General features: G+C 42.7%; 1 protein-coding gene across 4 annotated transcripts in view; it reads left to right on the top strand.

Annotated features, from left to right (window-relative positions):
- LHPP (phospholysine phosphohistidine inorganic pyrophosphate phosphatase) overlaps positions 1-17400 on the top strand; it is a 172695-nt gene that overhangs the window by 23121 nt on the left and 132174 nt on the right. For all 4 annotated transcript variants that reach the window (XM_050959693.1, XM_050959690.1, XM_050959691.1 and 1 more), the window contains exons 2-3: positions 6624-6811; positions 14175-14328. In XM_050959693.1, the coding sequence (XP_050815650.1) occupies positions 6624-6811; positions 14175-14328 (342 nt within the window). The remainder of the gene's footprint in view (positions 1-6623; positions 6812-14174; positions 14329-17400) is intronic.

The following is a 17400-nucleotide window of genomic DNA, read 5'->3' as shown; positions in this document are numbered from 1 at the left end:
GACAGTCTTTAGATTGTTGGCCAGTTACTGCCACTTTTTATGTCAATCACACACTGACCATACAAGGGTTAAACACTACAAAACACATAGGTGCTTTGCAGGATATATTTTTTTATATAATGAGTGGCCAGTTCCAGTTCTGGAAATCTTGTGTAATTAGTACCTATCCAAGTCCTGTTGAACTTGTTCTCAGGAAAACACTACACACAAGATTGTTAGCTTATCTATGACTGAATTTTCTGGTTGGGTTCTCCTGTCATCCAATTCATCAACATAGGCTGCTGCCAAATGAGGTAAATGTGGTTTTCAGGTGCTGTGTCTGAAATAGCATGAGTTGTGACAGAGACCAGTGGAGGATGGGATGTCCAGAGTTTTGCCTCATGACATGTCTGTAACTTGTGAACATGTATCTTTTCTTTATCCTGCCTTTTGCAGAAGAGTGTGAACTTAGAAAGGAATGACAGCTTTGACTCCAGATCCCTCGCTTTTTTTCCTGATGGTGTCACAACCGTTATGTGGTCTAAAAGTACATTTTTTTGTGTTTTATATGCCGAAAGTCTAACCAAGAAAAGGTTGGCAAGGGCAGTTGGTTAAATCTGCACAAGGTCAGTCAGGATGTCTAATAATTGTCCTAACACTTTACCTGTTATGGAACAATAATGAGAGTTTTTTCATTATTTTCGGGTGAGTGAACCTGGCAGCTGCTGACAGCCAGCAGATGTGTAAAGTTCGAGGTGATTTGTAAGGGACCAGCTCATCTGACGCACAGTAATTGCATTGTGGGACATTGTCACTCAGAGTCTTGTCCTGTTCTGTCAGAATGAGGTAAAGGTCAGTTCAAAGAACTGGTGTAGTATAAGAGACAGCTCTCAACTGAAATTAAAAAACTGATTTTCATATGTCCTATACACACACATTCACTATGCAAGCAAAGTCAGGAGTGTGCCCCGATGTATGATTTAGGGATTAGCTGGATGAGACTGCGATGAATTTTTGTAGTTTTAGGCAGGTTAAAAAATTCTTCCTACTGTAAGTATTAAAGGAAAGTCATCCAGCCTCCACCTGTTGGTCTTTAGTTCTTTACTAACCTATCCATTTTTAGTTTCTTGACATGGAGATTTCTTTTGTGACCCGATTCTTTATTTCACAACGTTGATTACATTAAAGTCAACTCTTCCTCCTGTCTGTTGCCTTCCATTTAAGTATAAACAATATTTGCAAAATTAAGTATGCAGCCTAGAGCTGTGCAAACTCGTATTTCATTTCCAGATTGCTTTGAAAGGGCCTTGAGAAATGTTTTTGCATCAGAAATAGGTTATACAGATTTGCTGTCTTTGAGCTTCCAAGAGATGAGAACCCAGTTTTTCCCTGTTAAAATTTCACTCTGAACTCACAAGCAAAGTTTGAGTTCCAGGGGTTCCTACACAGAGTTAATTGGAAGCAGAAGAGGGACTAGAGGCCATATTGGAAAATGTAATGTGATTTGGCTTCTGTGACAAGGGAACCACTCACACTCAAAAATCACAAGTGAAAAGCAGGTTTAGAATGTCCATAGATACCTGGCAAGTGCAAAAATCTTCACAAAGCTGCTCAGACAGTTCTTGGGTACAAAATAATTGTTAATGATCCACTTGGTTGTGTACACAGCTTGAACTCAAATCATGGTTGATTTATAATAATTTTAGAGTTTGAATCAAATATTTGTCACAGCAGCGTTACATTTGACATTGCTGGAGCCCTGATCATTTCATTATTCACATTCTAGTTATTTATTATTTGTATTACTGCAGCGCCTCAGAGCCCTAGTCATAGACCATTGTGCTAAGTGCTATACAAACAGAATAAAAAGATTGTACCTGCCCTAAGGAGCTTATTAGCTATGTATCAAACAAAAGACAGCCAATGGCTATAGACCAGTGGTGCCCAAACTTTTCCTGTCACAAGACCCCTCCTTACCAGTCATGGAATCTGTCCTCTCCATTACTGTACAGTTGGCTCAGCAGAGGAGCTTGGGCTGAAGGTGGAATTGGGGGCAGAACTGGGGATGAGGGAGAACTGGGGCTAGAGGCAGAGCTGGCCTGGGGGTTGAGAGAGAATGAGGGCAGGGCTGGGCTGGGGGCGGAGCAGGGGGCAGAGTGGAGCTGTGACTGGGGCCGAGTAGGGGGCTGAATGGAGTTGTGACGGGCTGGGCAGGGGATGGAACAGAGCTGGGGCAGCGCAGGGGGCAGAGTGGAGCTGGGTGGCACTTCCTGCCCCCCATGGGGGCTGGCCCGGCTCCCGCCACATACCCCTGAACATTCCTCCATGTCCCCCTATGGGGACGTGCCCCACAGTTTGGGGAATCACTGCTCTAGACAAATGGGGGAGTACCAGTCTTCACTGGAGCTGGTAGTTGCTACTGTAAAACAAATAATCATAAATCTATAGTTCCACTACACCTGTGGCAGAAGTGTGCGGTTGTATTTTTAATTTTGATAAGAGAAGGGCTAGTATGTTTATACCCGCAGGAAATTTTATGAATGGATTATTCTTTAGCTGATAAAGTTGGATTCTTTTCTAACAAATTTTGTTGCAAATAATTTGATCTTTTATCCTCCTTGCTACTATCTCTCCAATACCCCCACAGACTTGCTAGCACTAGAGATCACTGTTAACTTGTCCTGTAGCAGATTCTAAGAACTTTTGACCATTGATAGCTGAACCAATTTAATGACACAGGATTTCTCATTTCCCTTTGCAATTCAGGGGTAATGGCTTCAAATATAGTAAGTATTGACTTACTTTGCATGGCATCTTATGTTCAATAAATGCAATTGTTCAGTCTCTGTTTTGTAACACTTCCAGGGGTGAAATCCTGACCCCGTTGAAGTGAATAGGAGTTTTGACTTCAGGGGACCAGGATTTCACCCTATGTGTGGAATGACTGTAGAGTCAAGTCCTTTGACAATTACAAAGTTCACAGCTGTGTAAGAGTAATAGGTAATGGCACAATAGTCTGTCAAAGAGCAATGACTTGTAGGCTCAGTACACATGCACTAAGATGAACATTGAAATATCCCTCCTAATATGTTTGAAAATACGCACCTACCTTGACTAAACTGCTTAGTACCAGGAATTTGATCCAGGCCAGAGTGCTCAGTACTAGGGCAGGTCAAAAATTTTCCATCAAAACTGTTCTTCAAGGTTTTCTACAACCTAAATTATTTTGTAAAATGTGTCTGCTGTCAGTGGAAAATGTCAGCTTTTCATTGAAAAACCAAATACCCCTAAATTGCAAAGTTTTTGATTTTCAGCTGAAATCTGAAAAATGTTGTCTGAAAACCAAAACATTTCTATTCAGTTTTGATATAGTCTGGCCAGGAAGCTTAGCCTGTAGAAGAGAATGTGTAGACACGAGGTACCCAAACTACAACTCTCATGAGGTGCCCTGGCAGCATTTCCAAATCCAAATGTTCAGTGTTTGATTTTTTTCACCAAACATTTTTGAAGAACTATTTTTTCTATTTTTCATACACATTTTCCACAGGAAAAAAAAAATTTCTGACCAACTCTACTCAATACTTTGCAGAGCTGAGCCCATATTAACTAGTTACTTACTTCTGTTGACATAAACACTAAGAGTGATTGGTACAACCTCATTTGTTATTTACCATGAAAGACAATGAATATTGATGGTCATCAAAATATGAGGTTGTTATCAGCATTGTTAAATATTTCTTAATGTCTCCAGTATGGTCATGAGTTTCAGAAGTGTAAGTGTTTTTATTTCTAACATTCTAGAGAGGAGATGAGTTAGAAAATCCAGGAAAAAAACCCTATTATTCACTTCCAGTGAGCTGAATAATAATTTTTGCTGCGTATATCATAACCTATCAAGTTGCAGTCATTTGCAATAAAATTTGATTGTTTAACATTGTTCTAGAACTATATTATTGACCTCTGAGGAAATAAACAGTAATTTTTTATTCTTCACATGGTAGTTTCAGCCAGTCATGAGTCATGATTTTTTTCCAAGGATGGGACAATACAATTTACATTTAAATTAAATTGTTTTAACTGTAAAACACTCCCTAAAGTTTTGTTGTGTATATATAAAACATACTGCACCTGAAATCATGTTTTGAATAACAGATGTGAAATACTGTCATCTAACTGTCACACCAATTGTTCATTGTTCTGAGAAGGTCACATCATAATTCATTAACAATAATTATTCCCTGGATACACCCTGCACTTCTTCACTCAATTGCTTCATTAACTTGCGAGTTAATCTCACATTCACTGCTCTAATCAATGAAGATATATTTATAATGTATAAGTGAATGCTATTAGTTACAATATATTAACTGCCTAATTTAAAATAGAAAAGCTATCTTTGTGAAGGGCAATTAACCACTAAGTGTAATTGATAATTCACATACCTATGATTAGGAAAGACAAATAATAAGAAAGAAATGAATCACCTGTGTTATTGAAGAAGACAATGCCAGACAGTGTAAATGTGTAGAGGGGTGCCCTACATTAGGATCAGATTTCTAAGATTTCTTTCCGATGGAAGATTCTTCACCAAATATATTGTATTGAACTAGTTTTGCTATTTACACCATGCTACTATGAACTTCACTGGGGAAAGAATCCACACATTTTGTCATCTTGAGAGGAGCAGCAGAGCAGATCTTTCCTTACAGAAAACTATTGTTGCTTCTTACAACATTTTAATAAGAATTTATAAAATTAGTTCCAAACTTTCAAACACTGGTGCTTAAGGTTAGGCATCTAAATCCATATTAACTTCAGTCTTTTTGGCCAAGATTTTTTAGATCAACTAGTGATGAGATGTGGCTCCATTTCTCAGTGCCTTACAAGGGCCTGATTTTCAGAAAGTCCTCAGTGCTTGTCCTCTGAGAATAGGCCTTTTTGTGGCATTTCAGGTTGAGCAACGAAAACTTGAGGTACCCGTAATCACTAAATTGCTTTTGGAAAATCTTGGCCTTTATGTCATGGCACAGGATAGAGTCATGAAATAATTGTCAATATGAGTGTAATTAAGCATAATAAAAGAACCTAGCTTTGATATTGCACCTGTCAGCTGTAGATCTCGGAATGCTATGCAAACAAAGGTACCATCATCCCTGTTTTACACAGGGGGAAACCTTGCAGAAGATCCCACAGCAGTGAGCCAGGAATAGAACTTTTGTTTCTTGCCTCCCAGTTCAGCACTCTAACCACTGTTAGTTCAGCACTACTTCCCCTTTCTCTAGGGAGCCAGACCTGCTTTACAAACATTGATTAAACCAGTCAATATTTCTGTGAGATAGTCAAGTATTATCATTTATCACCATTTCATGGATGGGTATATTGAAGCACATGGAGATGACAACCACCATTTTCAAGTTTGAGTGCCTAAAATAAATCCATATAAAGGTACCTAACAAACAGAGCCCTGTTTTTCAGAGTTGCTCAGCACCCAGACTCCCAATGAAGTCAACAAACAACAGCACAGATTTTTTTTTGGGGGGGGAAGAGATTAAATTGTGGCTGCTACAGCACTCATGCACATGTTGATATGAGCACCGTTCTTGCAACATGAGGAACTGGCCTGGCTATACTTTGTGACTATGCAAGTGCAAAATATTATTGTTTTACTATATAACAGGATAACTCTCCTGGGCTATAATTCAGTAGTCATATAATAGGGTCGATCATTGGAACAGAAGTTCAGTAAGTGGGCAGGTGCAAATCTGAGTTAAAATGCTACTACATGATGATATCATGCTAACCTTTGTCATTATGGCTATATAATGCCCTCAGTTAATAAGTGTAACTCTCTGGACCAAAGGCTGAAAGATACAGAGCTAGATTTACCTCTTCTGCCACACAGAGGGAAAGTGCACTGGAAAGGGTGATTCACCCCCTGGGGAATGGCCAGCATTGCTTGCAGTTCTATTTTATGGCTGTGGCTCTGCTGGTGTAGGTTGTCTATGAGCTGAGCTGAATAAATATGATTCTAGTGTGCCTTGGCCAGACACTTACTTTTTTGTGCTGACCACTTTCTTGACTGGGTCAGTAGGCTCCAGGCCTCATGTACTGCTTGGACTCCCCGGTGGGTGGGCTGTCCATCATAAGGGGTCCACAGCCTTAAGATAGCTCAGTGGAAGCTGAAAGTAGACCGCAGGTTTAAATGCTAGATATTACCCTAGATTTACAAGTGCAACAGGAAAGTCACGTCCTGTGATCCACAGTCATAGCTGGCCCTAGGACGGTATCTTTACAATGTTTGCAAACTGTCACTAAGTGCAGTAAGTGGGGGGGCTGGGTACTCATAAAGAGGGGGACTACTCCACTCTAGCACCTGGTCTTTTCATGTGTGTTATAATTCTTAGTTCGATTCTGAGCTCCTTGTGGCAGGGCCTTGTCTTCTGATGTGCTTGTAAAGTGCTGTTACTTTTGTTGCACAGGTGACTAAGTAAATAATAATACTCCTAGATCTTTACACCTGTCCTTAAAATGTATGTCTCCCTTTCCTTCCCACTCTGGTTATACATGGGTTTTGAAAATGGTCCCACTTTCTCTCCCTACACCTTACCTGTCTGATTAACATCTCCACTCATTTTACACAACAGGATCAAAGCGTCTGGCCTGAAGTTACGGTTCTGCACCAATGAAACCCAGGCCACTCGAGGCAAGTTTGTGGCGAAGCTCCAGCGCTTGGGGTTCAACATTTTGGTGAATGAAGTCACTGCCCCGGCACCTGCAGCCTGTCGCATTCTAAAGGAGCGAAACCTGAGGCCACACCTCCTTGTACATGATGGTGGGACAACACTTCAGTAGACTTTGAGACTAATACAGATTAGCAGCTCAGCATGCAGTGGATTGACAGCCAGTTTGGATCAGGAGAGATGTCACTTTTACTGAGAAAATTGTGAGGATAAGAACGTCTGGTTGATGTTTTCCTGTCAGGAAAAGCTCTTTAATTCCACTTTCTCCAGTAATGTAGCTGTAGTAAATGTCAGTGATGGGGCCAGATTCAGTTCTCATTTACCCTGATGCCACCCAGTAGATCTGTAAGCAGGTGGAATGACTTAGTTTCAGCAGAAAAGCACAGCCCTCAAGGCCTTGTCTTTAAGGCACAATGTTTATAACAAGCAGTAAAACAGAGAGAACAGAGGCAAATAGAGTGAAGAAAAACCTCACCATCCTGGGTTTGCAGTCGCATCTTCCCAGTGGTAGTCTCCCCCTTCTGTCTCCCAAGCAGGCTTTATCTGAGCAAAGGGAGAGGGAGGCTGAGCTGCATGAATCCCTTATTCATCAGGGATCAGACACTGTGGTGTCCTTGCACCCTGTCACAGGTCCATTGAAATGGTACATAGATCTGCTGGAAGATGGTGAAATTGCATACCGAGTGAGTCTCTGCAATTCCATTCTGCTGGAGATCTTCTGGGGCCCTGTCTACTGAAGCTAAATTTCATCTTTATAGTGTATTATGGGCAAAATTCTTCAGTTGCATAGATACTTCTCCCATTGAATTCAACGGAAGATGCACCTGTGTGCCTGGGCTAACCAGACTTTGCGTATGGGTGCCCACAGGTAAGAGGGCACTGTGTGCTGATTTACTAGCCCTCTGGAGTAGCTGTGCAGGCAGTGGAATGGGGAATGATGGAGCCTTGGCTCTGACTCCCCAAAATGCCACCAGTGCCACTGACCATACATAGTGGAGTTTCATAATTTGCTCCTGATGTGGGCCAACAGAAGTTTACTACACAGTGCCTCCTGGAGCTACTCCTGGGATGGGGCAATATATGCACCACCTTACTCAAGGATGTGCCAGAAGGCACAGTGTAGCCCTGATTTTGCAAAACAGCTGCATAAGCAGGCCCTACGTCCCTACTTGGCTGTCCCTGGTGAGCTCATGTTGTGTTCCTATGGAGCAAAATTGGGATTTCATAAAACAGAGAGTTCAGTTTATCAGGACTGCAAAAGTTAGCTCTTTCCTGGGAGGATAGGGAATAAAATCCCAGGGCCTTTGAAAATTAAAATACAAGAGCTTATGGTCTCGGCCTACTCTTTTCATTTTTTTTTGTTAGAAATGACAGGAATGAATGAATGATGTGTGATTTATTAAAATAATATGCTCAGTTTCTGTCGGTGTCAATATCAATAAGCTGACTGTGTTTAAGAGACAGCAGATTCTTCTGTGTGTGAAAATCAAAATGGCATCTGATAGGATGTTTTGATTATTAATAGAGACTGGCCAGAAGCTGGAATCAATGGAGGGTTTTCTGGAGGAAAATAGAAGGAGCAGAATTTCACTCCTCACCTCCCAGGCAGCAGGAAAGCAGCATAACTGAGGAAACCTCCTTTATTAAAACACCCATCTCTAGAGTCCCTGTCCTGTGCATTCTCTTCTACAAGTAGCTGTAGGAGAGAATGCAGGCAGAAGCCCAGCAGCAGAGTGGGGGCTATCCTGTTTATTGCGCTCAGTGTAGCATGTGTAATTACCTGCCCTCTGGGTGGGTGGCGTATGTGTGCATTCGGTGCCAGGAGCTCCTGGCCCTCAGTGACCGCATATGGGCTTTGGAGGCCAGGGTGGCAGAACTGGAGGAACGAAGGGAGGCAGAGAGGCATGTTTATGAGGCTTTCCGGGACACTGTAGAATTGTCCCACCTCCTGTCAGATAGCCCCTGGGCTATTAAGGAGGATGAAAGGCTCAGAGAAAGAGAGCAGTCAACAGGAACAGAGGGAAACCTTCCCATAGTTGAGACCCTCTTTCCAGATGATGTTGGGGTATCCTCTTGCACTGAGGTTACCTCTCGGGGAGGGAACTCCAGTCATTAGGAAAAGGCAGTTGTTAGTAATGGGAGATTCGTTCATTAGAAACATAGATAGCTGGGTTTGTGATAACCAGGAGAACCAGATGGTGTCTTGCCTGCCTGGTGCGAAGGTCGTGGATTTCTCGAGGCATCTAGATAGACTTATGTGTAGTGCTGGGGAGGAGCCCTTGTCCGTGGTACATGTAGGTAACAGTGGCATAGGGAAGGTAGGAGAGACATCCTGGAGGGAAAATTAGGCTGCTAGGAAAGAGACTGAAATCCAGGACCTCTATGGTAGCATCCTCAGAAATGCTTCCAGTTCCATGCGCAGGGCCAGGTGGGCAGGCAGATCTTCAGAGTTTCAATGCGTGGATGAGACGATGGTGTAGAGAGGAGGAGTTTAGATTTATTAAGAACTGGGGAAACTTTTGAGATAGGGGGAACCTAAACAGGAGAGATGGGCTTCACCTAAACCAAAGTGGAACCAGACTGCTGGCACTTAACATTAAAAAGGTTGCAGAGCAGTTTTTAAACTAAGAGATGGGGGGAAAACCAACTGCTGCAGAGGAGCACGTGGATCGGACAGAGACTTCTCTTAGAGGAGAGTCTATTGATAGAGATTCTCTAGGTTTTAGTCAGTAGGAGAGGGTGGAAGAGGATAAAGTATGGGCCAGATCAGACGAGAAACATTCACATAAAAAAGAATCTGAAAAGGACAGACAAATAAACAGTGACAAGTTTTTAAAATGCTTGTACACAAATGCTAGAAGTCTAAATAATAAGATGGGTGAACTAGAGTGCCTTGTGTTAAAGGAGGATATTGATATAATAGGCATCGCAGAAACTTGGTGGAGTAAGGACAATCAATTGGACACAATCATTCTGGGCTACAAAATATATTGGAAGGACAGAACAGGTCGTGTGGGGGGAAGCGGGGAATGGCACTGTATGTAAAAGAAAATGTAGAATCAAATGAAGTAAAAATCTTAAATGAATCCACATGTTCCATAGAATCTCTATGGATAGTAATTCCATGCTCTAATAAGAATATAACAGTAGGGATCTATTATTGACCACTTGACCAGGACACAGTGATAGTGACAATGAAATGCTAAGGGAGATTAGAGAGGCTATCAAAATAAAGAACTCAGTAATAGTGGGGGATTTCAACTATCCCCATATCAGCTGGGTACATGTCACCTCAGGACAAAATTTCTTGATACTTTAAATGACTGGGGAGCAGCTGATACAGGAACCCACAGGAGGAGAGGCAATTCTCGATTTAGTCCTAAGTGGAGCACAGAATCTGGTCCAAGAGGTAACTATAACTAAACAGCTTGGAAATAGTGACCATAATATAATAACATTTAACATTCCTGTGGTGGGAAGAACACCTCAACAGCCCAACACTATAGCATTTAATTACAGAAAGGGGATCTATGCAAAAATGAGGAGGTTAGTTAAACAGAAATTAAAAGGTACAGTGACTAGAATGAAATCCCTGCAAGCTGCATGAACACTTTTCAAAGACAACATGATAGAGGCCCAACTTAAATGTATACCCCAAATTAAAAAACACAGTAAAAGAACTAAAAAAGCCACAGTGGCTTAACAACTATGTAAAAGAAGCAGTGAGAGATAACAAGACATCTTTTAAAAAGTAGAAGTCAAATTCTAGTGAGGTAAATAGAAAGGAGCATAAACACTGCCAAATTAAGTGTAAAAATGTAATAAGAAAAGTCAAAAAGGAGTTTGAAGAAAAGCTAGTGAAAAACTCAAAAGGTAATAACAAAATGTTTAAGTACATCAGAAGCAGGAAGCCTGCTAAACAACCAGTGGGGACCCTGGATGATCGAGATACAAAAGAAGCGCTTAAAGATGATAAAGTCATTGCGGAGAAACTAAATGAATTCTTTCTTCAGTCTTCACGGCTGAGGATGTTAGGGAGATTCCCAAACCTGAGCCGTCCTTTGTGGGTGACAAATCTGAGGAACTGTCACAGATTGAAGTGTCACTAGAGGAGGTTTTGGAATTAATTGATAAACTTAACAGTAACAAGTCACCGGGACCAGATGGTATTCACCCAAGAGTTCTGAAATAACTCAAATGTGGAATTGGAGAACTATTAACTATGGTTTGTAACCTGTCCTTTAAATCAGCTTCTGTACCCAGTGACTGGAAGATAGCTAATGTAACGCCAGTATTTAAAAAGAGCTCCAGAGGGGATCCCGGCATTTACAGACTGGGAAGTCTAATGTCAGTACTAGGGAAATTAGTTGAAACAATAGTAAAGAATAAAATTGTCAGACACATAGAAGAACATAAATTGTTGGGCAAAAGTCAGCATGGTTTCTATAAAGGAAAATCGTATCTTACTAATCTGAGTATCGGGGGTAGCCATGTTAGTCTGGATCTGTAAAAAGCGACAGAGTCCTGTGACCTGGTTAGGTCCTGTGATGGTATCGCTGTTGTAAATATATGGGCAGAGTTGGCATCGAGGTTTGTTGCATGGATTGGTTACTGAGTTAGAGTTACTGTGGTGCGGTGTGTGGTTGCTGGTGAGAATATGCTTAAGGCTGGTGGGTTGTCTGTGGGAAAGGACTGGCCTGCCTCCCAAGGCCTGTGAAAGGAGGGATCATTGTCCAGGATAGGTTGTAGATCACTGATGATGCGTTGGAGAGGTTTAAGCTGAGGACTGTAGGTGATGGTCAGTGGAGTTCTGTTGGTTTCTTTCTTGGGCTTGTCTTGCAGCAGGAGACTTCTGGGTACACATCTGGCTCTGTTGATTTGTTTCCTTATTTCCTCGTGTGGGTATCGTAGTTTTGAGAATGCTTGATGAAGATCTTGTAGGTGTTGGTCTCTGTCTGAGGGGTTGGAGCAAATGCGGTTATACCTCAGCGCTTGGCTGTAGACTATAGATCATGTGGTGTGTCTGGGATGGAAGCTGGAGGCATGAAGGTAAGCATAGCGGTCGGTGGGTTTTCGGTATAGGGTGGTGTTAACGTGACCATCACTTATTTGTACCGTGGTGTCTAGGAAGTGAACCTCCCATGTAGATTGGCCCAGGATGAGATCGGTGGTGGGGTGGAAGCTGTTGAAATCGAGGTGGAATTCTTCCAGCATCTCCTTCCCATGGGTCCAGATAATGAAGATGTCATCAATGTTGCATAAGTAGAGAAGGGGCGTGAGTGGACGAGAGCTGAGGAAGCATTGTTCTAGGTCAGCCATCAAAATGTTGGCATAGTGTGGGGCCATGCAGGTACCCATAGTGGTGCCACTGGTCTGGAGGTATATATTGTCACCAAATTTGAAATAATTGTGCATGAGGATAAAGTCACAAAGCTCAGGAACCAGTTGTGCTGTGGCATCATCAAGGATACTGTTCCTGACAGCTTGTATACCCCAGCTTGTCAGGAACAGTATCCCTGATGATGCCACAGCAAAACTGGTTGCTGAGCTCTGGATAGTTCTCTGAAGACATCCACACAGTGTGCAACGACAGTTAAAGAAGCAAACAGGATGTTAGGAATCATTAAAAAAGGCATAGAAAATAAGACTGAGAATATCTTATTGCCCTTATATAAATCCATGGTACGCCCACATCTTGAATACTGCGTACAGATGTGGTCTCCTCATCTCAAAAAAGATATACTGGCATTAGAAAAGGTTAAGAGAAGGGCAACTAAAATGATTAGGGGTTTGGAACTGGTCCCATATGAGAAGAGGTTAAAGAGGCTAGGACTTTTCAACTTGGAAAAGAGGAGATTAAGGGAGGATATGATAGAGATATATAAAATCATGAGTGGTGTGGAGAAAGTGAATAAGGAAAAGTTATTTACTTGTTCCCATAATATAAAAACTAGGTCCACCACTTGAGATTAATGGGCAGTAGGTTTAAAACAAATAAAAGGAGGTTCTTCTTCACACAGCATACAGTCAACCTATGGAACTCCTTGCCTGAGGAGGTTGTAAAGGCTAGGACTATAACAGGGTTTAAAAGAGAACTAGGTAAATTCATTAATGGCTATTAGCCAGGATGGGTAAGGAATAGTGTCCCTAGCTTCTGTTTGTCAGAGGATGGAGATGGATGGCAAGAGAGAGATCACTTGATCATTACCTGTTAGGTTCACTCCGTCTGGGGCACCTAGCATTGGCCACTGTTGGTAGACAGGATACTGGGCTGGATGGACCTTTGGTCTGACCCAGTATGGCCATTCTTATGTGCTCTAACCACGCAATCATACTGCCTTCCCTTAGAAAGAGGACTATGGGTTACCATGTTCTCATGGTCTCCGAAAAGGACACTCTCGGAGCCTGTTGTGGGAGATCTAGCTTTGATTTCCAGCCTCACATCCCTGACTGTGGAGAAGAAGGGGTCTGATGGGACAAAGAACATCTCATTTCATTCAGTAACAACCTTCTAGTCAATTAAGGAGAGTTATAAACAGGTTCCTAGGGAAACTGAACCTCTCTGGTCTTTCTCGGTAAGATATAGGGTTTGATTCAAAGCCAAGTGAAGTCAATGAGAGTATTTTCGTTGACATCCATGGGCTTTGGATGAGGTCCAGAGTCCTCAAGGCAGATGGTAAGTGGTATTTAAGGACGGGAAGACATGGAAAGATCCTCGGGGAAATTACAGGATGAAGTGGAAATCCCAATGGAGGAAAAAGGGCACTAGTAAGGTTATTAGGCTGTTAGGTCAGTTTATCTTGACATTTGGAAGGTGTCATTTTGGGGAATGCAGAGATGTGCTGTGTTTTGTTATCAATCCAAACTCCTTTCCAAAATATAACTAAAATGCTGATCTTCAGTTCTGTGTCCGAGTCATTCTAAACAACTGGTGCGTTCCTGCCATCTCCTATTCATGCATCCCTTTCTCAAAAAAACAAAATGCCTGTATTTTGTTACATTTTGGGGATCTACAGTACTTCAGTTCTAGAAATAAATACATAATTGGAGCTCAGAAACTGAGACCTTGCAGATGGGAAACCACTGTTGAGGTACAGGAAGGCTGTTTTTTTGCCTTGAACTTCTTGATAATATTGATGTTTTCTCTGGGTTCCCTTATTGTATCATAGTAAAGAAATACAGTATGATATTTTGCTAACCTTCTCCCCAGGTCTCCTTTTGCTCCCCTTCCTTTCCATGCCATGTTGTGGAGGGAAGGTGCATGTGGTCCAGAATCCACTGCTACTCGAAACTAAAAGGGGGCTGACATGTAGATATTAACCTGGCATTCATAGTTTTGCCTGTCAGGCAATTAATGGATGAGAGAGACAAAACTGGAAGAAAACCAGCAATTGCAATTGTTTCTTACAAGATGTGGGATTTGTGTTTTATTTTGGTTTTTTTTTTTCTCTTTAGATCTGGTCCCTGAATTTGATCAGCTTGATAAAGCAAACCCAAACTGTGTGGTGATTGGAGATGCAGCAGACAATTTCTCCTACAAAAATCTCAATGAAGCTTTCAGAGTTCTGATTGGACTGGAGAATCCTATTCTCATATCTCTGGGAAGAGGGTGAGTTAAGCACTGTTAGTTAGTGCACCTAGGGCTGTATATTTTGCTAGCATTCCCAGTCTGTTTGTACATACCTGTTGCCAGACCTCATGAATCCCATTGCTCTCTTCTGCTGACTCAGTGACTGAGATTTTCAAAGCCAACTAGGGGACGTAGCCACACAATTCACATGTGTATGGGACTGGAGCATAGATGGTCTGGCCTAGAGGTCACATTTGGGCTGGGGCTGCATGTCAGGGATAGTAGCTGTTGAGCAGAAGGTGGAGGAATCGCAAGAGCCAAGTTCAGTAAGCAAGAGTCAGGATCAGATACCGGAGGTTAGACATAGTACCAGGCTGGAGTCAGGAGGCAAGAGTCAGAGTCAGGCTGGGATTGGAGACCAGAGATCAGGAGACAAGGCAAAGTCTGCAGTTGCAGCAGGCCTAAATCTATGCGGTTGCCCAGGCAACTGCTTGGGGAAATCCCTAGGGTTAAATATGGCACTTGGCCAATCAGAGGGCCACAGGGTACCGTCACTTTGGCTCCCTTGGATAGTATTTCCTGTGGCACCTACTCTACACCGTACTTCCTGGTGGCACTGTGGGAACATCCGCTATCCTAGGCTCTGCAGACCCAGGTTCTAGTCCATGGATCTGTACATTAATCTCCCTCTTTGGGGCGAAAGGTCCGGTTTATCCAGATGGTCTTGATGAAACTTTTTTACCAGGTCAGGGGCAAGGCCATGGACAGCAAGTTCCAAGGAGCGTTCTTCAGGACCATAGCCCTCCCAATTGATTAGGTAATACCAGTCTCTCCCTCTGCAGTAGAGAGTCAAGGATAGTGTGGGCTATATGTTCTTCATGCCCTTGGACCAGGTCTGGCAGGGGCAGCTGCTGGGAGCGATTGCGAAAGAGGTCCCCTCTGTAAGGCTTCAGGAGGGATATATCGAAATCAGGATGTATCTTAAGTTACTGAGGGAGCTGTAATTTGAAGGTGAAGGGGTTGATTTGCTGACAGATGAAGAAGAGTCTGAGGAACTGGTAGTCTAGCTCAGTGGTACTCAAACTGTGGGTCAGGACCCCAAAGTGAATAACGACCCCCTTTGAATGGGGTCACCAGGGCTGGCTTAGACTTGCTGGGACCTGGAGCTCAAGCCCAAGCCCAAGCCCAAGCCCAAGCCCCACTGCCCAGGGCTGAAGCCAAAGCCCGAGGGCTTCAGCCCTGGGTGGCAGGGCTCAGGTTGCAGGCCCACTATCTGGGGCTGAAGCCTTTGAACTTCAGCTTTGGCCCCCCTGCCCAGAGCCATGGTGCTTGGGCTTTAGACCCCCTACCCAGGGCATTGGGGCTTGGGTGGGCTCAGGATTCGGCCCCCCTCCTAGGGTTATGAAGTAATTTTTATTGTCAGAAGGGGGTCGCGGTGCAATGAAGTTTGAGAACCCCTGGTATAGCTTGTGGGATGGCCTGTTTGAACAGAGGTGTCTTGCTCCAAGCCAGGCCTTTTGACCCCACTGTGAGAGCTGGGCCTTCCTGGCGTCGATGATAAGGCCGTCCATAAATGCCTCATGCATATGAAGCCATTACAAACTAATGCTGGGGAGGATCAGATGGCTCAGAAGGCTGGTAACAAGGTTCCTTGTATCTGAGTGAACAGCGAGCCAACTTTTCACTTCCAGGTTCAAATTCTGCCCAGATCAATAGTAAGTTGATGCTATGTTAAGCCAATTGCTGTTCAGTGGTCTCTGTGAAATAAGTTGGCCATCACAGGCGAAGTTCTACTTTCAAATGATATCTGTGAAAACTAACTAGAGAAGCAGCATTCCTAAAGAATGGCTTTGATGCTGGGGCTCTACCATGAGCTATGAAAACCATATAAATGAGAAGTTGGTTTCAGTACAGTAGCTTGAAAGTCATTGGCTGTTGGAGGTTGGAGGCTAAACAATATTTGCCTATTAATATAGATTGACTCTTCAGTAATGCTCTTGGTGTAGAGGAGGCTCATTGGTATGGCACAGGTTCCACAGCATGGCAAATGTTTGTTATAAGCACAGCTTTCAGCTTATACAGAAGGAGCTATTCTCAGAGGTCCAGTTTCAGCTAATCGCTGAAGCCCATATTTAAAGTTTAGCATGAGTTTAAGTTGCTATGCTGTAACAGAGTAAGAAAGATCAACACGCACTTCACAAAGCGAACTAAAGATCTTAAAGTCTAAGAGAACACTTGGAAGGAATCATAATGAGTCTTGCCTTTTACGTTGGAAGTGATGTATTGCACTTAAATAATGAACAACAGTATAGCAATGTAAGTATAATTAAAGTCTATTACCAAGATAATTAAAAAAATTATTTCTGACTCAGCAGTGTGCTAGTGATGGGTATAGAATCAACAGCACAGGGGGCGCAGGACAGGTTAAGCATGGGAAGTGTCCTTGAGGGACCAATTCTAGGAATAAGAGGTTAGTTTAGTCTTCATATCCCTTTAATCCTTGGCTTCTCTCCTGAGATTGCTAGAATGTGCAAAATAGTGTCAGCAAAATTAGAGCTTAAAAATCGTGATGATGGTACCTCATTTTGTCATGTGAGTTGATAGGCCTTTTGTTGGCCAAGAAGTGATGATGATGATGATGGGCAATCACTTGTTACCAAGTATGATCATCTTTCATGGGAGTTATGGGTCCTCAGGTGGCTAATAAGGCCAGTCCTTGAACCACAAGTTCTGTTACAATGAGGGCAGATGTTTTCAGGCTCAGCGGGAGGCTGTTGACCATGACTGGAGAACAGTCTGTCCTTCCACCTGCGCCTCTTGTCCTCTTCGGCTTGGCCACGTAGTAGCATTCAACTACCAGGTACTATTTTTTTAGTAGTGTCATGGTGTTATGACTGATACTGAATCAGAAACAAAGATTTTATATATATGCACCCCTTTAGAGTGTGGGGCAGTTTCAGGGCCTATGCAAATTTGGGACACAAACAGTCAGACATTAATGTTGCAAAAGCTGTATAAAAGTGGACATATATTCTGAACCAAGTGATGGAGATGAAAAGTCCAGTGGCCAGAGCTGTCCCTTGGGTAGGATGAATCAGGATGACCGCTCCA

The sequence above is a fragment of the Gopherus flavomarginatus genome, chromosome 6, assembly GCF_025201925.1.
Source record: "Gopherus flavomarginatus isolate rGopFla2 chromosome 6, rGopFla2.mat.asm, whole genome shotgun sequence".
In the NCBI taxonomy this organism is placed as follows: domain Eukaryota; kingdom Metazoa; phylum Chordata; order Testudines; family Testudinidae; genus Gopherus; species Gopherus flavomarginatus.
This window is presented reverse-complemented; position numbering and strand designations above follow the sequence as displayed.